The 27,367-nt window shown below is 38.9% G+C and overlaps 1 protein-coding gene across 1 annotated transcript in view; it reads right to left on the bottom strand.

Moving 5' to 3' along the window:
- The window catches only part of LOC146380511 (cadherin-7-like), a 115,060-nt gene that overhangs the window by 85,098 nt on the left and 2,595 nt on the right, over positions 1 to 27,367 (bottom strand). Inside the window, exon 2 of the mRNA XM_084939656.1 lies at positions 23,889 to 24,466. Within this exon, the coding sequence (XP_084795782.1) occupies positions 23,889 to 24,125 (237 nt within the window). The 5' untranslated portion in view covers positions 24,126 to 24,466. The remainder of the gene's footprint in view (positions 1 to 23,888; positions 24,467 to 27,367) is intronic.

Here is a 27,367-nt window from a genome sequence, read left to right on the forward strand (position 1 = left end):
CTGCTCGGAAAAGTGTTTTCAGATAAAAGAAAGTTTAGGTGACACTGCTGCAGGCATCCACTCACATAATGAAAAAAATAACACATGCATACCTGTTAAAGTGACAAAAGACCTCATTTTTACAGCAAAGGACACATGCAGGATATACAGCAAAGTATGAGCTACGGCGGGCTATAAATATCACTTGACACACTGTTCTGAAGCTATGGTCCTAGACTCATGGTTTTTCTGCTCCAACTCTGTTCATCTACAGTAGAAGGAAAAGCCCTCTGACTTCACTCCAACACTGTGTTCGTTTAAAATTCATATTGACTATAGCCCTGGGTCATTAATCATGAATATTTTTTATAAATTTATCACAAACTGAAATGTACTATTTTGACATTATGACTGCCTGCTTAAAATGTAAAGCTTAATAACACTCAGTTACATTTGCATAGTCAACTTAGTTCCTTTTAGAAGTGCAAGAATATCATAATTAATTGAAGCAGTTACTGTACGCCTTTCATTAGAATTTGACTTTCAAGTTAAAAAAAGGGAGAAAAAAGTTAAATCAAAGACGGTACGTGGCAATTATAGAAATATCAAGCTTCTATGATCATATAAGATGTGAACTAAAATGCAAAGCAGGGAACACCAGTCTATCCTAAAAAATTAAATACATTTTATATAAATCTATGATGTGTAAGTAGACTTTTTATAACACAGACAAATTTCAAGTGTGTTGTAGTTCAAATTTATTCTTCCCTTCACTGTCAAGTTAGCTTAAGTGTATTTTTTGCTTTTTTACCTACTATTTATATTCGAATCTACAGTATTATGGTTTTAGTCTGTTGTTAAGTAGTTGCTAGGCAATGTGGTGATAGTATATAATACTATATCACACATATATCACACATGATTTAAGTTTTGCGGACATAAGTGAGATATTTTCGTTGTGAAATTGAAATGATATGGTGCTTTTGTAAGGTGTTGTGGGTGCGTAAACCCTACAAATGGATCATTTTAGCTTGTTGGCAAGTGGTCGCTAGGCAAGTCAGACTATATCATACATAATTCCAGTTTCGTGGAAATCAATTATGAAATTAATTTCACACCATACTTTTATAAGATGTTGCAAGCACATAATAAATGCTACGAATGGGTCATTTTAGCGGTTGCTAGGCATCGTGATAAAGCCATAATATATCATGCATAACCAAAGTAATGCTAGGCAGTGTGTTACCGTGAATTGGCTAAACCTTCATGTGTTCCTCTGAAGATTTTTTTTTCTTTTATCCATGGTAAAATTGTTAAAAAAAGAAAGTGTAGACAAAAGGTGTGCAGCGTTCAAACAAAGACTCGAGCACTCTAGCTTAACTCTACCGCCATGCTTTCAGCTATAATGTGTCAGCTGTGTAAGGTGAAACCTCCTACACATATTCTTTGTGATTATTTAACTAACAAAAACAGTCTGTCTACTCTAAAAAAGTTAAAATGTTCTGCAACTTTAGAAAGTGCTCCCCTCCGCCAACAAAGATGCCAGGCCCTTCCAAAGTGGCTGCTTTCCATCTGTCTTGCAGCCGCTCTCCATTGGCTGTCATGTGAAAAAGGCCCTAGGAATTTGCTAAAACAAATTAAAGCTGTATTTTCCGAAAGCAGAAACAACAGATCTGCCCCTTGTATACAGATAACGTTAAAGCTGCCATAATAATGTGGGTTTTGTAATCCATTTCATAAATCTGGAAGCTTGTCTTCAACATAATGTGTTCTAATGCCAGAAGGTTTGCAGACATTTAAATCATCACAGTTGGTTTTGGGGTAGTTCAGATCGCACATATGAGGTCGCATGGAGTCGGCAGAGTCACATTAATTAAATTGTCGAGTGGAGATTGCCTGGGAAGGGGGACCGCACTCCACAAGATGATAATCAAGGTTCCTCCTCTGCGTGACGATAATTCTTCCACCTAATATATTTACAGCCCAAACCCTATAGAAGCTCGGCTTGTGCATGGCAGTTTTGGCTGTCAGTCAGCCATCATTCAACCACCTTTGAGTCCAGAAAGTTTTTCAAAAACTTCTCAATGGAATGTCATAAAAGTTTTAGATTTCCATGATCCCCAGAGGACGAATCATGAACCCAGTGATCATGTTCAGGATTATTGAGTTTTCCTCCAAAGAACTCAACTATGATGATCGCAGCATATGTATACATGTATGTCTCTTTCTTAACTCTTCCTAGACACATTCATCAATCTGGATTACACTTCCTATAAAAACAGCCTAGGGTACCTGGATTATTAGCATCTACATTCTCTAACTGCACCTTATAATTATATGTATTATGCATTGTGTTAGAAAGGTTTTCATCTGCACACACTGCGACTATCAGCTGATTTTATTTTGCGAGCATGCCAACGCAAAGTTAGCCAAGAACCCAGACTGATGACACAGCCAAGCGTATGCAGACTCCGGCACAGGAGCCAAAGCCTAAAGATCAACAAGTAACAAACTGACAAAGTTGTTTGCATTACGTGTACGGTACGTGTCACTGGAATTAGTTATCATGTATATCTCTAAATAAATATTCATCAAACACTTATACACGCCTGTATCCAAGGAATATGTATAGTAGCTTGCAAGAAAGAAGAACAGTAAATAAACATATGGTTTTATTATTAATTTGTTTGGTATTTATGAACAACCATTTTTACCCGCTCACTACGTAAAGTAATATGATGAACAAACAAAGAATAGCATGATAAATTAACACACGTGTTTGTGTTTTCATAAAGGCCAAAGTGATGTTGTTATGCAATCAATATTGGTGACCTTTGCTGGTCTACAAGTCACAGAAACTTGAAACTTGATTGGAATGTGACAGAAGGTAAATAAGGGTGGTTTAATATCCTTCATAAAAGTTTCATCCTCTTATTTATCTTCGCCATTGTTGTGCTAATATTCAGTCATGCCTCCTATAGTATATGTGCATATTTGATGGAGTGCAGCCAATGAATATCCAGCTGGGCTGACATAACACACGGCTGTGAAAGATGAAATGTAATAATGTCCCATTATTTGATAAGGTACAGTATTCAGATAAAATGAAGAAACACAATCAAAATATAAATAGCTGTGAATTCATTTCTATTCATTTACTTCCCCCCTTTTTTTTATTTCGACGCAATTTTCATGCCATTCATTTTTTTTTATGTTTGGAGAAACATAATTGCTTAGGTTTGTTTGCTCATTTTGCTTTTTGTGTTTTTTACATGCACTCAGGCTCTTCACAGCAAACAGGCTTCAGTGGTTTTTAAAACACGATTTTTTGATTAAAAACCAATTCAGTGAAGAGTACTCATCGCTCTGAGCACTCCGAGGTGACCGCCTGATGACAGTAACATCAATAATCTCTTCTCAGAGGCTAGTCACCCCCAATACGCGGATGACGATGACCGATAAGGACAATGAACAATCAAAATATTGGAGATGTGGATCAGGAGGACATTAACTAACTTATTATTAGCCATAAATCACACAGTTTCCAGAAGCAGAGACTATTACTTAGTCATGTAAGCCTCTAGCTGATAAACCGTGTCTTCAGGGCATCCTGGCCTCTATGGCCTATAGACTCTGTAATTACCTATCTTTTGCTTTTAGCTCATTTGTGGATCTTAGCGCTCAGTTGTCTACTAGCTAGCAAAAGCTTACGGTACATACTATGAGAGCTATGAGAGCAATTTTCTCTCTATTTTCTTCATAGTTCTCCATCGGTGAAGGATATTTTAAACCATGCCTCTTAAATCATCTCATGTAGAGACTCATGCTCTATAAATAAATAACAACATTTTAAATAAGTAATTATATTTTGGTATTCCTCTAAAATATAACATAATCCAACATATTATTATGAAATGTTAATTCATCACCATGTTTGGACTTTACAGCAGCTGGGTTATTTCAAAGTGTTTTTAATTAAATATGTATTTTATTTTACAGCGCACAAAGAAAATGTTTTATATTGTATGTCTTTGTAACAAAGGCATGACTTTTTTCTTAAGTGTTACTTGGATTTCATATTTCTTTTGAGCAATCAGTGCATAATTGGCAATGACAAAATCCCACATCCTTTAACTCAAACGTTTAAATGGATGATATAATAACAACATTGTATAATGGGTGATTTAATTTTAAGTACTGCGTATTAAGTTGGCAATCACTGAGAAGTGAAGTTAGGCTGACAGTCATGTTCATTGCTTTCTTTATGGCAGTTATGTTTGAGGTTTTTACAGAATTGCAGGGAAAAACATCAGCAAGATCACAGGTACACATCAAAAGAAAGAGCAGGAGAAACATTGATGCAATCCTTTTTTTAAATTTCAAATTCTCTGTATCAATGTTTAAGTAAAACTTGCCTTTGTGAGAAATGGGAAAAATCATGGAGACATAATGTACCGATAACTTGGTGCAAGCTGTCACACAGCCGGGCTCATACGCTGTGACAGAAAGATAAGACGCAAGGTGAAGGACAATTAATAACCAATTTATTTTAACAAAGAAAAAAAGACAAATAAAACAAACAAAAAAGATCAATGAAATGTGAAAGATAGTAATAAATCAGTAATAAGGTTATGTATGTCTGAATGAGGAAGTAGTATGACGATAGATATGTTGAATGGCAAACTATGATGGTCTGAGGAAGCGTGTGGATTGAAAGCACCTTGGCCTGGCATGTCCTTAATGTCAAACTGTACTTATGGTCTATTCCTGTGTCTTACTACAACACAGAAATATATCACAGATAAGGCAGACAGGCTCGCAGGCACTCACAAATCTGCAGTTTGTAACTAGAATGAAGCAAGTCCATATCAGTAATGCGTAGGAATGGGGAGGGGTTTTAAAGTTTGGTTGAGCAGGACGTGAAGTGAAAGGGCAGGCCTCCTCAGTGGTGGGAATAAATACTGCCGTCACCAGTGGGAAATGCTCCATTTGTTTAATGTGCCATTTCCGAAGTGGTACCCTTGTAATCCTGCAGACATGGCAACCTCACCGTGTATAGCACCCCTCTGGAATTTGATCAGAGCTAAAACTGTTTACCAATGTTTGGAGCCTGACATTTATTGAAAGTGGCCTTTAGTAAAAGTCATAGCTAAAGCGTGAAGAGGTTTTCTGATGAGCCTGTGAAGTTTCTCCATCGTCTGGGCCAATAAGACAGCTGGCTTGTTCATAGAGCAATATATCAGTCACATCAGCTAAGAAACACTCGCCCTCTGAGGACTGAACTTCCAAACACTTGTATAAGTATTTACTTAGACATGTGCAAATTAGCAGCATGGCAAATTTAGAATCAGCTGGGGAAGCTATTTAAGGCTTAAGACAATTTCAGAAAGTTGTCAATTACAAGTGCTTGTGGGAGATTTATGTCCATGACTATTTAGCTGATGGCCTAATGCAGAATTCATGCCACGTTGGATTTGTTGTAACCGAGTTTCCAGTTTCTATACAGCTTTCACCCAAACGTTCCAGTCACTGCTTATAGGAAACTTATATTCCAACTTGTAACTAACTAATGCATAAAATTCTGAAACAAACAGATTAGCTAAAGCCTGTAATTTAGAGCCATGAAACCAAAATAATGGATATTGTGTTATATAGTCAATGCACCATATTTTAATCCCCCCCACACACAATTCGTTAATATCTCTGTAGGCTGAACCTTGTAAGCTATTAAACCAGCTGAGACTAGGAGATTACAGGGATTACATAGATTTATTCAAATTATCTCATGTGGTCTGAATGAGTAAAATGGAGTTGAACCTGAAAACTACATTTGAAAGAAACGCTTCACAGTACAGACACCTTGGCCATCCGTGGAGTAGATGTGCCTCCTCTTTGTGTAAATGTTGTACTATCAGTTCTTGTATTCCATCTATTGCCCACATGACATCTGGGAATCTGGTACTCAAGAACAAGTTAACTTTGATCTCAGCTGCCACTTTTGGGAAACCAATGTGTTGTTCCTGTCGCCGTGCCATTGCCTTAAGAGTCCCAGACAGCACATGAATGAGCGTGACATCTCTGCTGTGTATGCCACCGTCTGCCGACAAGACCCCGAGGCCAAGAGATGAGGAGTCAGCAGAAGTTTGGGGAGAGAGCGCGGAAGTCATGACTCTTCATGGGCTGTGATTCGAAATCAAACCAGAGCTGCATGACTTGGCAAGAATTACCTATTTTTCATCTCATCAGTTTATTCAAAACAGGATGACTCTAACTTACCCATGCTACCAAGAATATACATCAAATGTAACCCTTCAATTTTTAGTGGACAGCAAAGGAAAATTAGATATCTTCTTCAGCTGCTTGAGGCACTAGACATTTTACCCTACCAACTTATGTCTTATGTGAGTTTTTCTTTCAACTAAGCATTTCCTATTCATTTCGAACTGAATACGCCCTTAGGATAGAAGTTTCTGCTGATAAAACTTGGCTTTGTTAAATATTCGTTGCCAGTATTTGTGGGATAAAACCATAAAATTAAAGAAAAAACACCCAATATCAACATCATGCTTCAAATCATGTATTGATTGGACTATAATAGGTATCACCAGGTATTATAATTCATTGATAGTGTATGTTTTCAAAATTAAAGACCTAAAATATACAGTAATTAACAAACAGGCCAAATTTCAGAGGCATTTTCTGTCAATAATATCCTAGAGCCAAAGCTCTTTAGACAGAAAAAGTCTTAAATCTACACAACCTTTTCTTCCATCCATTCTCTGCCACTTGTCAGGGTCACGGGGGGGTTATCCCAGCTGTCTTAGGGTGAGAGGCAGGGTATACCCTGGTCAGGTCACCAGCCTGTCACAGGGCTAACAGAGATACAGACAACCATTCTGAAGGGCAATTTAGAGTTTCCAATTAACCAATCCCCACTAAAGCATGTCTTTGGACTGTGGAAGGAAGCTGGAGTACCAGGAGAAAACATGCAAACTCCACACAGAGGGTGGAATTGAACAGTGCAAAACACTGTGCCACCGTGCTGTCCCACTACTTCTCTTAAGGGCGATCGTGGCTCAAGAGTTGGGCATTTGCCTTGTAATCGGAAGGTTGCCGGTTTGAGCCCCGGCTTGGACAGTGTCGGCCGTTGTGTCCTTGGGCAATTTTGTAATATTTTGTAATCAATTGCTTTAAAACTTGGCGTGATTAAGAACTCATTAAGAATCTGTTCTGCATGCTTCAGAAAGAAGCATCTAATTTACAACTAATCATGCAAGAAAATTGGATCTTCCTTGAAAGAAGAGCTCTTTGTTATCCATATATATTTGCATGGAAGTTGCAAGTAAACCACAGATTTTTTTTTTTTTTTTGATTTGTTATTAATTTTTTTTATTTGATGCCTTTTGAGCATTTTTTTTTTCCTTTCTGGAAAACCTGTATAGACCTGTGACATACCAGAAACATGTGGCAAAGCCAAATTTTAATGTAATGAAGCACAGAATCTAAACCAGTCTCCACTCCACTGGGCGATCGTGGCTCAAGAGTTGGGAGTTCGCCTTGTAATCGTAAGGTTGCCGGTTCGAGCCCCGGCTTGGACAGTCTCGGTCGTTGTGTCCTTGGGCAAGACACTTCACCCGTTGCCTACTGGTGATGGTCAGAGGGCCCGGTGGCGCCAGTGTCCGGCAGCCTCGCCTCTGTCAGTGCGCCCCAGGGTGGCTGTGGCTACAATGTAGCTTACCATCACCAGTGTGTGAATGGGTGGATGACTGGATGTGTAAAGCGCTTTGGGGTCCTTAAGGACTAGTAAAGCGCTATACAAATACAGGCCATTTACCATTTAATTTGGAAAACTCCAGTGCTAAAAGTAACTTCCTCCCGTTGAGATAAGTACAATGAATTTGCAACAACAGCCCAAATATGATCCATTAAACAGCCAGAAAAATGCACAGTTCTAAGCACTCGATGCCACGCGAGTAACTGTAACAGGCTTTTCTTTAATAAATCACTTCAAATGTGTCAATTCATCCTCTCTGAGACATACAAAGGATTCCGGGTGAAAGAGCACCACATTTGTAACTCACTCGGATGAGATATATTTACTTATGCTCGTTTTTTTTTCAGTACAGAGGTCAAACCATGTCTACCATCCATTATTAATCCTCAGTGCGAGCACTGTACAAAGAGTTTTCTCTGTTTAATTTTGGCTGACTTTGTCTTCTGGTCTGCTTCACTAATTGATTTCCCTGAATGCACAGACAACATACCTGAGGCTGGAAAGCAGCTGATTTTATGTATAGATGGGGAGCCCAACAAACAAAAAAGGAGATCAAAAAAGGACAGAGCAAGAGTCTTGGGGAAAGTCGAGATTTTGATTTTCCTTGTCGTAAATTAAATCCACTGGTGGACATGGTAGTTTGAAAATTCTGTCAGTATTAATATCTGTCAAGATTATAGATAGAGAAGTTCAACCTCATAACAGCTTCAGACAAACTTTTAACCCAGTGTACTAATTTGGAAGGTGAAGACAAAGAATTTAATTTACACCTAATAAAATCAGCCTATTTTGTCTCAGGTCAGAAAGTAAAATTAACAAGACTAGAAACACCAAATGATTTACTCAAACGCCACATGTATCATTTAAATGTGTATATTGAATAGGCTGAACGCCATGTTAATCATGTACTTTAAATAATGTACTTAAATTAATGGGATGCCATGTAAAGTAGATCTGATCATCTACAGCAAATAAACCAGACACAAATGATCCCACAGCGCATTTACGTAGCTGCATTACAGTCACCGGCTAATTATCATGAAAGCCTACAGCTCGCAGTCAGCAATGACCGCACTATATCATATTTGTGTATGCTTGTTCCCGTCTCTTAAATAACTACGACACACGCACTATATCACATTGTGCTTTCATACCTACACATGCAACACTGATAAACGTGAGTGAAGTACGTTTTGGAATAGGGGCAGATTTTAGTTTAAGGACTACCCTTTTTCTTCTGCCAAAGCTCTTGCAATCAATACAGATTCATTTCCAAGACATGACTCTTATTTGTAATTCAGGTTAGTGTGAACTTGGGTAGCTCTGCACCTAATCAGCTAATCTGCAAACACTTTGTTTTAATTTGAAAATGTCAAAGAAAAATGAAAATGTTTCTTTGTTGTAATGTCTTCAGGTGACTTGTTTTGTTCACTGTGAAAACACTAAAAATGCGGCTGGTAAACTATATATTTGCGAGGCTGAAAGAGCTTTTTTGGTGTGTGTGATTAACAGATAATCAGACTAGATAATATTGTATTATTTCGCTTTCTTTCTAATCGCTGCAGCTCTAAGCTTTTGCACAGAAAATTGTACTGCTGCTGTCAACTGAAAAGTGAACCAATTTTCAGCTCAGGAACAGAGTCAAGTATAATATATGTATGTTCTCAGTCTATTTCAAATCTATGACACATCTCTCCGCTTGAGTTTAAAGTCAAACTGTGCTCGTATACTGTATCACACAGAGTGCCAATTTTTCTTTCTTGTCAGATGGCCACAATGGAGTTGTACTTCTCACTCATCTAGGTATGTGCTACAGCTTGTCCACTGCATGATTTAAACCTAAAGGAACAGATTTCTCACTCTGTGTTATTAAACACTGCATGTCTTTAAATGACAGTTGAAAATGTTAGCAGCACTAGAAGCATTTTGTAATATTTTGTAATCAATTGCTTTAAAACTTGGCGTGATTAAGAACTCATTAAGAATCTGTTCTGCATGCTTCAGAAAGAAGCATCTAATTTACAACTAATCATGCAAGAAAATTGGATCTTCCTTGAAAGAAGAGCTCTTTGTTATCCATATATATTTGCATGGAAGTTGCAAGTAAACCACAGATTTTTTTTTTTTTTTTGATTTGTTATTAATTTTTTTTATTTGATGCCTTTTGAGCATTTTTTTTTTCCTTTCTGGAAAACCTGTATAGACCTGTGACATACCAGAAACATGTGGCAAAGCCAAATTTTAATGTAATGAAGCACAGAATCTAAACCAGTCTCCACTCCACTGGGCGATCGTGGCTCAAGAGTTGGGAGTTCGCCTTGTAATCGTAAGGTTGCCGGTTCGAGCCCCGGCTTGGACAGTCTCGGTCGTTGTGTCCTTGGGCAAGACACTTCACCCGTTGCCTACTGGTGGTGGTCAGAGGGCCCGGTGGCGCCAGTGTCCGGCAGCCTCGCCTCTGTCAGTGCGCCCCAGGGTGGCTGTGGCTACAATGTAGCTTGCCATCACCAGTGTGTGAATGGGTGGATGACTGGATATGTAAAGTGCTTTGGGGTCCTTAGGGACTAGTAAAGCGCTATATAAATACAGGCCATTTACCACTCCCTGGATATGACTTGGGAACAGGTAAGACGCTGGATGCTTCAGTTTTGATAATGCTGTGCTTGATACGTGCAATACATAATCAGCTTCTGCCAGAGGAGAGAAGGTGTAGTCAGAGAGTAAGTCTGCCTCAATGAAATTTTTGTTGTTCTATTGAGACTAAGATTGCTTGTCTTAGCAACTCTAGATAGTTTTGCCAGAAAAATGTCACAAAATTTACGCTTAGTTGTATCAAAGAATTCACAATACTAGATATAATGCAATGTCTAATTGTGTTTGATACTGTTTTAAAAGATTGTAATTAATGCTATTTTTAACACAGAAATTGGTAAGCTTTTTTTTCCCAAAGCTCAGGAGCGGAAACTTTGCACAAACAGGAGAATACACAGCAGTACAAAAGACTGCTAAATGCTAGAACGACATAAATGGGACAGGCACGATTCCAGTGCCTCAACCAGGTGGAAAGACACAATGCATTCACTATAATACATTCAAGGACTGTTACTGTTACGTGAGCTTCTTTACCTTGTCTCCTTCTCTTCTCTGCAGCACCTATATGCAATAGTCAGGCATAAAGTCCATCACCTGCAACTGGCATTGAAGTACAGCATGTGCCCTGTGACCCCAGCTTTCCCCAGTTCTTTGGAGAAAGAATAAAAAAAGCCTACCTGCTTTATAAAATGTAACGAAAGCCCGGTGCTGTGGAAAAAGAAAAGAAAACAAGAATAATGCCATCTCTTTTACACTACCGACTGTGCTGCTACGATCCAAAGGGATTATAAACAACTCAAACAAGCAGTACTACTTCAAACAATAAAATACCTTATTAAACCCCAACATGAGAGGGCCTTTGGGAAGGAAGACTTTTGATGTGTACACAATCCCTCCAGTAGTGAATATATTTAGTCTCGCACCAAGAAAAAAAAGGAGCAAATCACTCTCCTGACTCCATTCTTCATTCTGAGGGATATCAGGAGCCAAATTCAATAACAACCTTAGATCATAGCCCAATCCATCTCTGAATCACCCCATAGTCTTTGCATAGCCTTAGCCCCGCAGCATAATTTAACACTGTCAGACTATGAACTCATCTCCGCCATAGAAAATGAATGGGCTTGGTTCCAAGAACAGGATATCTTCACAGAAATCCCTCAAACTTCTCCGCAGCAGCTAAATTTAACAGAATTTCAGCTGTGTGTGTAAAAATGGAAGCAAAAAGGAACTGAAAGGGATGGAATTTGATCTGAAAAGAAGGGAAATAATGTGTCTAGCACCTTTACCTTTCATTGTCCATAGGCCACAGCAAATTGCCAGCATAAGGCTGATGTTCTTTTGAATGAAAGCCATTTAATACGCGTAGTTCTGATACAGTCATAAAAGCAGTTGACTTTTTTATGTAAAGGTACAATTTTTACCGTAGACTCACATTTATATAAAAAGAAGAAAAGGAAAAGGTAAAAGAAGAAGGAGATCGCTCACAAGAGACGTCATTTAAAAGCAAATTCACACACAGTCAATGTCCTTGGTTTGTATCAGCATTTAACAAACTTCCAAAAATGCAAAGAAGAAACACTGCGACTAAACATTATCTGCACCAGCTAAGATCCACTTATCCCCGTTGTCCCTGAAATTGAAAGAGAATTGATTCAGCCATAGCACTTTTCAGTGCTGTTATTGTTGTTATGGTTTTATAAATTAGCCGTGGGTTGTGAAAGTGTGATCCTAACAGCATCAAATTTCCAAAATAAGTCATGTGGAGTCAGTAATGACGAGCGTTCATTTTCTTCACTAAAGTACCCGAGTGCTAAATGCTACGCAGGTTTTTGTGTTTTATTTTCATCTTAGATAAGGAGAGTGCAAGGAACATGGTGATTACAATTAGACTTTAAATTAAATACCTTTGGGGAAAAAAAGGATACAGCTTATTGTCTTAGTGTATGTTGGGTATGTTTTTAGTAGGTTAAAGGTGGATTGCAATAAAATTCATATTTATCATAAGGTGCCGGTATAGCTCACTTGGTTGTGTAGGTCAGCGGTCCCCAACCTTTTTTGTGCCACGGACCGGTTTAATGCCAGACAATATTTTCACGGACCGGCCTTTAAAAGGTAGAAAAGCCAAATGGCTGCTCTCTGGGACTCTAAGTGTTAAGGTGTCGTGGATAAATACAACAAAATAAAATGATACGACCAAGACAAAAACTGTGGTATTTTGTAAATATAATAATAAACCCAAATTCACTGTGTAATTGTGTAACTTTATTAGCAGCGTCCTTCTGAAAATGCGCCAACAACATTGAGAGTAACATCCTCCTCTCTGCCCCTTAATGCTCTCTGGTCGCTATGGTAACGTGCAAACATTTCTTTCAAAATAAGACACAACTACAACACGGGAAAAGACCCAGGAAAACCGAGTTAACGATAGAAACCCTGAAAACCATAAATTTCACACCCAAGCCTCAACTCTTGCGGCCCGGTACCAAATGACACGGACCAGTACCGGTCCGTGGCCCGGGGGTTGGGGACCGCTGGCGTAGGTGACCCATGCCACTGCAGAGGTCTACTGCAGAGGCCTGTGTTTGAGACTGTCCTGGGCTGTGTCCCAGTTACTCTTGCTTTCCTGTCAATAAAGGCTAAAAACTAAAAATAAATATTTAAAAAAATTTATTCTGAGTAAATCTATTATCAAATTATTTCTAATTAGCTTTTTTTGTAAATATAATTTATGCTAAAATGCTGAACATTGATGGATTCTCATATCAGCAAAGCAGCAAAGTATTAGCATTGTACTCTAAGTACAGATCTCTAAATACAGACTCTTTATTCTCTTGGACTTGCACACAACTCTTTTTCATTCAATCGTGTCTATGCAAGGTGGGACAATTCAGAATACATGTGGAGGTGGCATGGTTTCCACTGTGATGGTATTTTACCCAGGTGTAAAGGCAATTATTGCAGTGTGACCTCATTCTTAAACCAACTAAAGTTGAAACTAGTTGAAAGGTCACATAATTCCAGCTCTTGTTGCTTTCTGCTTCCTTCCTATTAGTCACCGCAAGTCTTTCCTTACAAAGAATGAATTCAAAATAAATTATAGCAGCAAGTGGCACTGCTGCTAACTCTGCCTCATTTCGCAAGTGATCTTTGATTACAATGCAGACAGAATCACGATAATGAGAAAGCATTTTCCTGCCAGGTGTCAATGCACAAGCATGCGGATGTCATTAATCCACCACATGTTAACACCAGGTGTAAATTGGGCCTTAGTCTTAGTATATGATTCCTCAACAACACCATGCAATCTGTACAGACGAAAAACGACCAGTTTTTTCCAGCTCTCAGTTCTACATGAATGATAGTGCAACCCTATTATTAGGCGAAATAAAAGCTGAATTTAAAAGGTGAAATTTGACATTCTGTGATGCAATTAGTGACAATGTGCAATTAAAAAAGAACAACTAATGACTTCAACACGGTGATTCAACCACAAAAACAAAGATGCAATTCATAATTAATGGATTTCTTTCCATTGCAACCAAATTCAGCATTTCTTTCTTATCTGTAGGCAAACAAAGTACGCATTCTATTTCTGGTCTCCCGCTACCAAGTGCATATTTTACACAGTGTACTGACAGTATCTTGGGCCGCAACCAACATGGTCTGCAAATGATGAAATATGCCTTTTAGAGCAAAGGTATACAGGCTCCATTGTGAATCATTGACATTAGTCTGATGACTGGCTCATACAATACCCTAATTGCCTCATGTTACTATGCACAAATTCTTCTATATAAAGCTAAAGGGCTGTTGGACATCAAATTGCTACACAAGTCACATACCATCAGCTGAACATAAAGAATGCACGACAGAAGATTTGGCTACATTTTTTTTAGAAAAACCTGCAGTGTGGCATGACTTGTTATGAGGTGTTTGAAGCTGCTACCTGATTTTGTTAAGTATGCCCTGTGCCATATGTATATAAATGAACAGCACTGATATGGAAATAGGCATGCTTCCACTTGTCATTTACTTTTAACACAGTTCAAAGTAAGGTTTGTGAGCATTTGTCATGCTTTCAGAAAGGACGCCAAGAAAGGAAGACATAGAAACGCTATACCAAGAGCTTTTCCAGTACATGTAGGTCATTTCTCCTCCCAGTGGAAATATAGCCTGTTTTAGGATTAAGGGCTATGATTCATTATGACTGAATTTAATTACAGCGAGAGGTGGCCAATGCATCCCCGGTTTTAGCATATTAGGGTCCCTTCATCTATTGGATGGGAAATGTCTAGTGGAGGGTGTGGGGGCAGGGTAGGGAAAAAACTGAGTGTGTGGAGAGAATGGGAGGAGGTGGAGGACTTCAAGTTACTCTGGCAGAGTTGCAGTTTCAACACACATACTTGGACACACACAGAGACACAAAGAGAGATAAAAAGCAGATTACTGAGAGTAATCAGGTTAAGGTGAGAAAGTAATGTAAGTTGTTTATTTTTATCCCTTCAGCCATTTACAAAGAGAAAGAAGCCTGATGTAAGAAGACTTTCAGTATTAATCACATTTAAATTGGCTCTCATAATCTGCTACTGTACATAGCAATGCTTAATGTGGTTGGTGTGATTTGTAAAAGTAACATTTTTACATTAGCTCTAGTGTTAACCGTATAGTCTAAAATATGGATTTAGCTAATGTGACATTAACGCCTGGGTCATAAAGTCTAAATTTTAGCATTTTTGGGGGGCAATTATCAATATATTTAGAGGAGAGGAAAAGTAAGCTAGGTTGTCACGTATAAAGTATAATTAATTCACAGTTGTTGAAGTTGTATAGTGAGAAATGACAGATTTCTCATTATACAGTAATGCAAATGTATATTGACAGGTTTAAGTTTATTACTCAACAGTCGATGTTCCCAGAGCAATGTATAAAATCTGCCCATCTCATTGTTGGCCTGGATGAAGAAGTACGATATAATTCAGTGCACCAAAGCTAGAGTTGCACCTTTAGAAACATGTTAGCTGCAACAGTAAAATTTAACAGGGGTTAATCTGCATAAACAAACAAGTTGCCTAAATATTTATTTGTCGTGGCACCTTCTATTATAGTTTATTAATAAAGTGGTAATAGTGAGGTAACTAGGTGGAAACAATAAAGTAATAAGCAATATTAATAATGGTTTTAGCAGACTAATTTACCAAACAAATTTAGCTACCTGTTAATTAGTGTAAAGTATTATGTAAATACAATACTTTCAAGTACAAAATGTACTGCAACCTATAATTCTTTGTTAAATACATTCATAGAAAATCCAAAAAGGACAAAAACGCAATAAAAGCTTTAATTACTGGAGACGAACCCTAGTAGTCAGCTTACAATGTAGCCGCCTGTCTAACAGCCACATCAAAGCAAACTTTAGGCTAAAATAATGCCAAAGATAAATATTGAGCAACATGCTGTAAAGAAAGATGTTTCACAAGTAAGACAGATGCTTGGACGAGACTTCCAGAATTATTTTACAACGGACATTTGGAGCTTAAACATGTTGTTAACAGCTGAGTTGTTTTAGAGTGGAGGGAGAACTCTCTAAATACAAACTCTTTATTTTACTCTGTCTGGTAGTGTCATTGTTCTATCAGGCTATCATTATCAGTAGGAGACAATAATCATTTCAGCCAAGACTTTCTGTTGAGCTAAGCTAATACTGAACTTTATGTACCCCCCGAGGTACAAGTACCCCTTGTAGTACTCCTTAGGTGGTACTTTCAAACATGACGTTACATGCAGCAACTCTCACTCACTCAGATAAGGTTCCACTGTACATGTAATTGGCTTTCATCAAAATGCTTTTATTTTACACAGTATCAAAAGCTACGGATCAGTCAATAAAAAATAAATAAAAATGATGCACAGTTTCATTACATCATGAGGAGAATAGTCAAGTAGGCTCTGTGCATAGCTGACTAACACGTCCACCTACTGACTGCCTCACTTTCCAAATGAATAAAAACAGTATATCTATATATTTCAGGGCGGGTGAATTACCTTCCCATGCATACTTAAGACTCCTCAAGCTCTTTTATAAGGAACAAGAGACCATAAGTTAACCAACTTTTTTTGTAATACATGAACTGCCTGTATGAAGTTTATGCTTGTGTTAGTCACTGAAGTAGAGAAGAATTCTTGATAACCCTATTCTACCAATTGCAAAAGTCTCCAGGCCACTTGTTATCCACTTTGTAGAGGAAAAATAGAGAGAACTAAAAACTTAACTTTTGTAGGTATTCATAATACATCTATACTCTGAGCGCAGGCTGAGGACCTCTCTTGAATTATTCAAGATCAAACCTGTTGGGGATGTCGAAAATTCAATACATCAGCACTTCAGGAAACTTCAGCTAGACCGTATTCAGACAAAAAAAAAATGCACATAAAAAGATACAGAAAGAAAATACACAACAACTTCCCTCCGCCTACAATATCCCCTAATATTTAACTGGGTTAAAACATAACCAGCAGTGACAAAGTCAGTTTTTCTTGCACAACGTATCCTAATGTGGAAATCACATACGTCTTTTTTTACCCACCATCAAACTGAAAAATACTGCTGAAGGATGAGACGAGAGGAGAATGAGTAAATCAAGGCTTTCAATACAACACCTAAAAGGCAAACATCTAATACAAACAGCTTGTGTAAATGTTCAAGTAAACTGAATAAAGCCAACAACATTTTAACATCTTGATTTTCTTTCTCTCTCCCTGTTTTTTTTCATAAATATGAATAAAATATACCATGTTTTAAATCCTGTGGTTCATTTGATGCACTGTATGTGAAAAGCACCAGTTTCAAAAGCTGAAGTCAAATGGACAGATTGCAACAGCTTTCACAGTCTCAGCAGGAACAAAAACATTTGCATCTTGTTAAACTCTAATCCCGACTTCAGAAAATGTTATCAAACCAGTCTCCATGCCCAGCAATTTCTGGAGTTCTCCCACTGAAAAATAAGCATGTTCAAAACATAAATTAACAGCCAAGATGCACAAAGAGGAAAAAACTCACTATTGATCATTCAGGGCTTCACATCAGATGTTATTTTAAATATCCTCAGATCCAAATTGTGTGCTTCATAACAAATTGTAACATTTGTCCTGCAGGTTAGAACTAAAAGATATTCTAATAGTCTATGTGAACTGTAGAGGTGGCCACACCATAAAACTCTGACCACACCAAACAACAAGCCGTGAAGCCCATCATAGGCTGCACAAATATTCATAGAACCATTTCACTGTGGTTTTCCCTCAGAGACAGCGCACCCACCTGTTTAAACTCAATTATCCTGTAAGCTTTATAAACAGCTCGATAAAAAACAACTTTAACAACCTCCAAAAGAATCCTCATGGTGTACTTTGCAATGTACATGGTACAAATTGCTGTCATGCCTCCATAAGCAATTATCAAAATCAGAATCAGAATAATTTATTAATCCCAGAGGAAATTATGCTAATAGGATATGTCAATATGTTAATAAGAGTAGGTACCTAAAAAACGACAGTTTGGCATGATCTACCTTATAGCAAAATAATAAATACATAAATAAATAACTAAATAAATAAAAAGAGCAAGACATCACTTTTAAGGCTACTGCAGTGTACTGTAAGTAATGGTATGGGGCTGGCCACCTTTTTAAAAATGCCCTGGCTCTTCCATGTTATGCATTAAAACCGCCTTTGTGCAGAGATTGTCTATATTTGCATGAAGTCAAATATCAAAGATGAAATTTAAATGAAGCCTAATCTGTTGTGTGATTACAGTTAATCAATTTTATTACTTTAAACAGTTTAATTCATTTAGTATAGTTTGTTGGACACCACAGAATTAGCAATTCTCTAAATTGCACCTGATTGGAGGTGTAACCAGCTAAAGTAAGTCAAATAAACCTGTCCACAAGTGTGTGTGTAAACTTAATGACATCTTACTTAATTTCCCTAATTTTCAAGCTTGGTCTGGCTTGTTTTCAGGTCAGAATCAACAAAAGTTAAATAAATAAATGAACTAGACTACCTCTCATAGTGTAGTGCAGAACCTACTTGTACTACTTCAACTTGTTGAAACAAGATCCTAATCCTTCCCACCCCTCCTCCCAACATGCACTCACACACAAACAAAAATGGATGCAAAGACATGCAAAGTGGCGTAACTTCAGCTTTACAGAAACACATTTTTTACAGCACAGTCTGCACTGATTATTGTATTACTCCAAAACTGACACGTCATTGTCTGTCTCTGATTGGGAACCTGTGTGGTTATTCGTGGCAAATGAATAGTATGCTATTTTGGTGAATGCACTTTTTCACCAGAATAGGCCTTGGCCAGGCATGGTAACTTCCTAGAGCCTCCCTGGGTTGCCAAGCAACTGCTAACAGCCAAGAAATACCCTGGCACATCACCCTCTGTCTAACTGTCGTTTATACAGTTCAGTTTTTACACAAATTAAACAAACTAGATATAAGCTGTTAATTAGTGAGCCTTAGGGGTGTTGGTAAATGGAATTTGTTACCTGGCTACCAAGCTAGCTGTTACACTCTGTTCCCAGTGTTTATGCTAAGCAAAGCAAACATTCTGGTGGCCGCAGCTTCATATTTAAGTGAAACCAAAAAGTTCTCTCCAGAAAGCAAATAAGGGCATAAAACTGAACCCCTGTCTACATGTAATCATATGTTTGCAGACATCCAACCTGTTGCCATTCACAGCCAGCCTGTGTTTGGTTTAAGGGTCAATTACCTTGTTTGGCAAATTAACTATATGAAACTCTGCAACCTTGCTGCTAAAATTCATGTCTATTTAGGAGATCTTTGGTCAGACCCCAGCCACTAAAGTCAACTTAGCTCACTCTAAATTATTAGCTGTGTTCTTTGATGATTTGCATGTGCAGCTTGTCGTCTGTTTTGCCCTCAACCTCATATAAACGGCTTTGCCCTGACTTTGTCCCAACCTCCTTCTAGACTTTAAGTCAAACTTGCTTTAAAAATTGCCCTGCTGATATTGACTTCAGCCCTACATGTGTGAGAGAGTCCAAGAGTAAACAATGTTCCCATCCTGTCTTTCCCCCAACCCTGCTGATAACTACCCTATTGTCTGGTTTACACTGCTGTTTTTATCTTCTTTGATTCTCTGGCTTGAATAACGGCTTTCCCACTATCCCAGATGGCCCCAGGATGCCTCTCGAGCTCCCAACTATGTGAGCTCTTGTCCCTCGTGTGTATGATGTCCCCCTGTCAGCTTGAATCACCCTCCTCTCCGACTCAACAGGCTGCTCTCACCACTCCCCAGCTGTGCGGTGTTTGTGGCACCAGCAAGTGTGAGTAGACGCTAGTGAGGCTGACCTTTGCAAGTTGCCTGTGCTCTATGATTCTAACCCATTTGACAGTGAACACTCCAAAGAATGCTAATGAAGTGGCTTGAGTAGTAACACATTATGTTCACTCTGGTGTAATTATCTGTGGGACTGTCCCTGCTGCCCACGATGCATATTGTTTGATTATTAAGCTGAATTACTGTCATTCCGAACACCGAGTTCTCGATGTCGGGTCACAAATAACTCATAATGCACGCACATGAAAAAATGTCTAGTCGAAGTTGCAAAAATAAAAAGCACAACAAACGCTTGTTGCACAAAAAAACGGAAAATTCTGTTTCTTTTGTTGAATTTCCGGCACCTTTGTACATTTGATAGCTCAGTGCCAGAGATGTTTCCATCAAGAGACGGCTTCTAGTCTTTTGCTCTTTGTAAGGGTTCTTTTATTTGTGTTGAAAGAAATGCTTTTGAGTGTAGCCGAAGAGCCCCGGCTACTGCTGCCCAAATGCCGCTTGAATTATAAGGTGAAATTGGTCCATCCATTACTCGGATGGTTAGTTAGATGGCTAATTTTGAAGACATCTCTATAAATAAGTGCGGTTCAGCATAAGGGCTGCTTCTGTGCGCTTGTACCTCCTGTGATGTGAAGCAGCACTCTGCCTCAAAGGCTGCAAATTTCTCTCGCTCCTCGAACACAAACAGATCCATGAAAAATAGCATGTGGGAGTGGATTTAGAAAAGTTATTGAACATGGAAAAAGTGTTCCGAATTGCGAGGCGAGTGATGTTGATGCATTAACAAAAACAAAGATCTAAAAAAATTTCACACCTCCTAACACCGCTTATTCAGCAAATGCCACACAGTGCTGTTTCAACACAGGCAAATATTTAGCCACATGAACACCCCGCAGGAAATGCGCATCACATCATGTTTACCAGTAAGCGTTTGTTAAGTGGATGACTTGTTCCAGCGTTTTCACTTGTTTAAATAAGTGTGTTGACAATTTGCGGTGGAGGCTGTGTAGTTTGAGGTTCTTTAATGTATATTTCCACTGGCTTGATTTGACTGCCGCTGATTCCAGGCCAGTACACTTACCCGAGGCTGAGAGCCAAGGCATAATGAGACATTTGGTTGTGAAATTCAGAATCTGACAGAATGCATTAAAGCCAAGCAGACTGCAGATACGGGGAGCAGCCAGGCCAAAGTGATAACTTCCTATTTCCTACTGACTATATCATTTTTGCCTTTTCTTCCAGCCAAACAAATGGCCAAATTGTGCTGTGACTGGATCATTGTTTGGACATGGATTCCTATTGTTCGTCATATTAGATATCCGGATACTTCTGACAAAAGCAATTACTGGTTGTGCCACTCTGGTGTTGTTGCTTATAACCTGCCGGGAATTTTAGGGCTGCGTGTGATAGTGCTGTAACTTTATTCTTTTTTTATTTATGAAGAATTCATTTCCAGTAAGGTCATTTTCTTGACATGGCAGGACCTTCCATGTCACTCACACTGAGTCACAAGGTCAGGGTGTCCCACCCATGCTTTTTTACAGCAGCAATGTGCCCTTGCGACATCAAACAAACACACACTACGTGACAACTATGATCTCAGGGAACAAATAATGTGACAGCTTCTCAAGCTCCCAGGCAGCCTGCTCTGCCCGCAGGGAGTCAATGAATCAGATTTTTGATATTTCTCAAAGGGTTTGGGCTCGGGCATGAGGTCAGATGCAAAGATGTAACCAGTCTGATTTTTTACATGCCTGCTGCTATGTTGTCTTTACACCGGATTGGTAGAAGAACTACTACAAAACTACAAAATGAAAAGAAAAAAAAAAGCCATAAAGAATGAATCAGTGTTTGAATGGAAAAATAAAAGGACCTCTTAGTCAGGAGCTTACTTGCAAATGAGTTTGTGTATATTCCATGTGAATAAGCGGATCTCAACACATCTATGAATAAGTAATCAGTCTGTTCATGTCCTTTGGGATTTACTAACAAGAAAAGCAATCAGACACAAGAATGTGTAAAAGAAAACAGGCACTAGAAATTCCTGACTGCGCCGCTGACCTCTCTTTTTTAACTTTCAAATGGGCAACGCAGGACAAGGACACGGCACAGATGTTCACAAGCAAAAACGCTCTCCTCAGTAGTCAGATGTAACAGATATCTGGGGACACACAGATCAGACAAAACTGCATTTAAGATGACCGCGGACAAGAAATGACCTTTAGCTGAACTCCAGCAATGTCACAAATAAGCTCATTCTGATTTAGATGCTTTCCTCTAGCAGCCTTCTGGCAAAAAAAAAAAAAATACAGAGGAGAACAATAGGACAGTCAAATGTATCCTAATTCCAGCTGGAGACGCTAATCCAGTTCAGAGACAGCGAGGAAATGGGCTTGTGAGAGCAGAACTAGCAAATACATGCAGATGAGAATGATTATCCTACAGACGAGCGGAAAGATGAAAACTAATTTAATAATAAGACCAGAAAATTCTCCAAGATAACAGGGATCTGGAGACCAATCCAAGACCCATCTGGCTTGCACTGCACACACTAGAGCCATTTTCCAACAGGAGCTGTCCATTTATCCTGTAGCGCTGAAAGCTGGGGAGCAATGCTTCTGCACACTGCAAACTAACGGTTCTGCAGAAGGCTACTCCAGCATTAGTATTTGATTAAAAATACCTGTGGATACTTATTAATGTATTACACTACAGATGTCAGGTACTTTTACCTATAGAGTATACAGTATATTTACTTCTTTACACCTCGATGAAAAATTCTTAATAAAATACATTATGAGGGGCTTTCCCTTAAAGTTGATTTGAATGTTACTTTTTCAATGACTGCATCTCTTTGAATGATTAATTTTCAGCTATAGTGATTCCATTCAACAAAAAGAAGTCAATTTTATGCTACTTTCACTGTATTTTACATCTCTTTTTCAAATTAATTCTTCTACTTATTATCTACTGCACTTACAGGGGATATTGTACTTTTTTTGCACTGAATTTCTTTCAGAGCAATGCATGTCAAAAACTCAAAATTGCCTCTGTGTATAAAATGTGCTTTATAGATAATCTTTCTATTCCCTGCCAAGTTAGAAAAGGCCTTGCATAGATACTTTGGTAAGTCTTTTTAAACATCCCCTTTCAAAGGGATTAGCCTGTTCAATATTCACAGTAATGCTGCAATGTATTAAACGAATTTAAAGTATTACAGTTGAAACATCAAGCTCTTACTAATGGATATGTCAGTAATTGAAGTACAATTACTTGTGTCAAAGCAAAAACTATAGGTGTGAGATTACACATATAAACATGTCCTCAGAGTGCCTTTAAAAGCCTTTACTGGCTAGTTCCACACCGTTTAAAGATGAATGAACTACAAACTAAATTTTAAAGTTCTCTAAATAACTTCCTGCATTGTGATTGTACATAATTATGTACACTGCGTTGTTTTGTCTCACACTTAAAATGTGAACGCTGGAAAATTTCTTATAAAGGCGTATTTTAATGCTATATTACTCAGTTAAGCGGCCTATGTTTTTACCACTATTGGTCTTTACCTAAGGAAATGCTACCAGCAGTGTTGCCACATCTCATAAAAGCATGATTAGTCACTTTGTCAGTGTACCCTCGCGTTAACTATGCCATTTGTGCCTTGCTTTAAATGTCATTGGGAGGTTTTTGTACTTATTTACCTGCCAAAACAGGCATTACTTTGATCTATCTGCTTCGACCTCGGCAAAACACCTACTGTAAAAAGACACATTTGAGTAATATATATACCTTTTTCTGTGGACTGATTACAATGCAAATTACCTTGTCGATCTCCAAACTAAAACTGCGTGTTTCCACAAACACATGCTTCAACCTTGTCACAATAAAATGCAGAATGTCCTCCCACACTGTCTGCATTTGGTGTTTTCATTTGTTCAGCATTTTATATAGGACAATAGGAATATGTACAACTCTCTGAAACCCTGCTGTGTCCCAGATTTTGCAGGTCATTGTGGTAAGGAGTTATTGATATGTGTATTATTGTGCAGGTGCAGCAAACGTGCAAAAAATTGATAAATAAATAAAAAACACAAGTAGGTGCTGATTTGAACAGCAGCTCACTCACATTTCTTGCACATATGACAACACACTAAACTGTGCTAATGGATCGCTTACCTTGCCAACGTAGAGAGGTTCATTTCCTGTGTACTCTTCTAATACGAAGAACTGGTTCCATACCCAGCTGCGTCTGTTTCTGTGCGGGACATCCCAGGGGTCTGGATCAGAGTGTGGAGACTTCTCCAGATCCCCAGAGCTGGGATTGAGACCCCAGCAGCTCCTCTCCTGCAAGGGAAACAGGAGTGCCAGAAGAGCCAGGGCTCTGCATATGCCTGAGCAACACCACCAGATCATTTGGGCCCTTTCCAAAAAGCACTGAGGCCAGAAGAGGAGCAAAAATTAAAAAAAAAAAAAGACAGAAAAGCTGAAATGTCAAAACCCTCAGGGTTTTATCCACACAGTCCTGACCCTGTGTTTCACCAGAAAGCAAGAGCAGTCAGACCCTCAAAAGAGCACAAGGGTTGAAAAAGAGTCAAGCTCTGCATTTTGCTGTATTGCTCTTCTTTTTTGCCTGATTGAAGACTAAAAGTGAGGTAATTCCCTCCACTTTGGAGCCAGATCGTTGACATTAAAGCCAGCTAACAGGGTCACTGGCGGCTGGAGAGGCTTCAATGCAGGGCCTTTATAATTGGCACCTATCAGAACACAGAGAGAGGAGAAAAAAAGAAAGAGACAAAGACAGAGAGGAGAGGAGAGAGGAAGGACTGTCAGCAAAATTGCTTTGTGACCGCAGCCACTTTGGGCAGCAAGCAACGTGGCTGCTGATGCAATGATAATGACATTTTTCACCAATCATAAAGAAATTGGTCAAAAATGAGCAGACAGTAAATATGTTAAACGCAATCAATGTAACGCCCTTCATGTACACACTGTAACCTACACACACAACAAAGAACAATTGGTTGAGGTCAAAATGTTAATAAGGCTTTGATGGAGGGAAAATGACCTGGCTTTTCAAGAGATTTCACACCGAAAGAAACAACAGCCGCTGCGTGGAATAACAATCAAACGCCATTCAGCTGGCTCTCAATTATCTGGGTTTTTCTCTCACTAAGGTCATTATTTTGTCACATTTTCTTTGTGTAAAATCACAGTGTAATGGCGGAGGGGCTCGCCATTCAACACTAACAAGCCACATGATCTGTGTGGCTAGCTCTCATCGCCTGGATTAAAAATAAATCTGAGCTGTCAGCAGCATGATGGCCCGGGCTCTCCTGACCTCTACTCCGAGCACTCTTTTGCCCGGTCCGAGCACATGCAAGGGGATCTATCTCGCTGCCATCCTCGCTCTGTGACAGATCCCCCAAGATGCCAGAACATGAAGACTTGTCAGAGCAGAGAAAAGCATCGGCTCCTGACAGATAATGTTCTTCATGTCACAACACATCCTGGCAGTTGAGCAATTATATAAACTTCATAATATTGCTGCTTTTGTCTGTCTAATTTGACACCTAACTAGGACTTCAACAAATTCCCTCAATAAATATTTGTGAAGGAGGCTCACGGGAGCGGCGCTTTCGGGCACATTTGTATGAACTTGGGGCGATACGAATGCCATTTAAACTTCAGCAGGTGCTCTAAAGCAGACGTGCAGAAGACTGAGTGTTTGACCATACATGTATTTATTTCCTCACTGACCTCTCTTTCTCTCTCCTCTACAAGCGCATTGGCAGGGCCCTGGATGAGGAAGGTAATTGCTTTGGCATACAGTGACCTCTGTCTTCCCACACAGATTCTCCAGTTCTCATTTTACTTCCTCTCTGCCCCCCCCCAAGCAAAATAAAAACAGCACACCACACATCCTGTGGAAGTCATTTGCTGTACCTCACCACAGCAAAGTCATTAGCCAGCGCTAATAATTAATACTGAAATGACAACAGCATGATTGTCACCTCTGCAGACACATATGTGTATGCTGTATGTGAGGAGCATCCTCAACACGTTCTTTTATTTTTCTAAAAGCATCTGAAACTGTTTCTTTTTTTTAATGCATATTATATAAATATTTCTGGTCAAAGTGCAAGAAGCACATAAACCACTACAGGGCACAGCTTTATCCAGAACACTATGATAACATTCTGATCTGCCGTTGCTTTTAATGTGAAAAAAAAAACACACAAAAAAACCCCACGTATGCTAAATATACTAAATCTGTAATGTGTGCATATGCATTAATACACAGATTCAAAGTCATTGCCTCTACATGACAATTTAATGGTAGAGGTGGAAAGTGGAGCAGATCTGGCTGCAGGGCAGCACGAGTTGTGAAGGCAGGTTGCAGCCGTGGTATTGTAGGAGAGAATATCGGCACAGGGTCAGTGTGAGCCGAGCGGCCAAGTTAATGCTTCTCATTTCGCGAAATCCCGAACACGAAGAGACGGGAGGCTGGAGATAACACTGATGCAGCTGTGGGTGCAACTGTGGGTTCAGTAAAGCAGATATTGGCTTTTTAGTTAATGAGTTTCTGTTGATTTACTGTCTGTTTGATTTTAAGTTATTAGCCAACTCATGCAGTAGGAGAAATCAATTTTTTCCCAATGCAGTTAAGCTGTTCATCATTTTAAAGAATTAAAGCGTATTATATCAATTGAAAGTGATTGAAATAAATTCACTACTGGCAAACAGAGACGAACATAACAAGAGCGTTTTGTGAGACTGGTGTTTCTTTCTTTTTTTTCTGCTGATGTCAAGTTGGCTTTAAGTTTTGTAAGGGGGGGGGCTCAATGATGGTATAACAACAGAGAAAAAACTGGCAAATGCTTTGTCTCCTAGTAAGTAAGCTGGTGGAACCAAACACTGGAGGAATACTATAAAGCAAAGGGACACAGCGACTGGCACAGTTGGGAAACCACACAGGCACTTTACCTTCACTATATCAGGCTGCCCATTATTATTCATGTAAAAGCATTTTTTTCTTCTTTTTGAAAAAACACAGTGGGTCATCCTGCTTGAAAGCCCTCACAATGTTTGTGCCATATCCCTTAAATGCTTCAGTTAGTTTTCAATGATGCAGAAAAAAACCTCTTTCTTTTGCTTTAAAAATATTCAGATATAATCACAAAGTTGACTCACTCAGTCTAGCAATATCAGGCTTTCAAAATGGTCAAAGCACATACAGGATTGCCTGTGAAGAAGCCGACTCTTGGTTGGCCGTTGTCAACGCGATGACTTTAAATGAAGTGAAAATGTGAGATAAAGCCATGAATGTAAAGCCTCCCGGTCATCCCTCGCTTCTGTTTCTCTTACACACAGTCCTCTAATCCCATTTGCCAGTCTCACAACAGGATTACCAGTGCTACAGCGCTCAGTAACCAGTCACACGCTTTCTCTGATCCATATTCTCCTCCATCATTGGGAACGTGCAGTGTCTTCTCCCCGGGGGGCAGATCACGCTACACAAACTTCTGTGAACCTAAGTCAATTATGGTTTGGGACACTTCACAAAGACAGATTCCCGTGTCATACAAGCATACGGCCGCAATTAAAACTACTGGATAGGTAAATTTAATAAGATCGATCCATTTGACTTCTAGGAA

The sequence above is a fragment of the Perissodus microlepis genome, chromosome 9 (assembly GCF_051167445.1).
Source record: "Perissodus microlepis isolate ML-2025 ecotype Zambia chromosome 9, ASM5116744v1, whole genome shotgun sequence".
Classification (NCBI taxonomy): Eukaryota; Metazoa; Chordata; class Actinopteri; order Cichliformes; family Cichlidae; genus Perissodus; species Perissodus microlepis.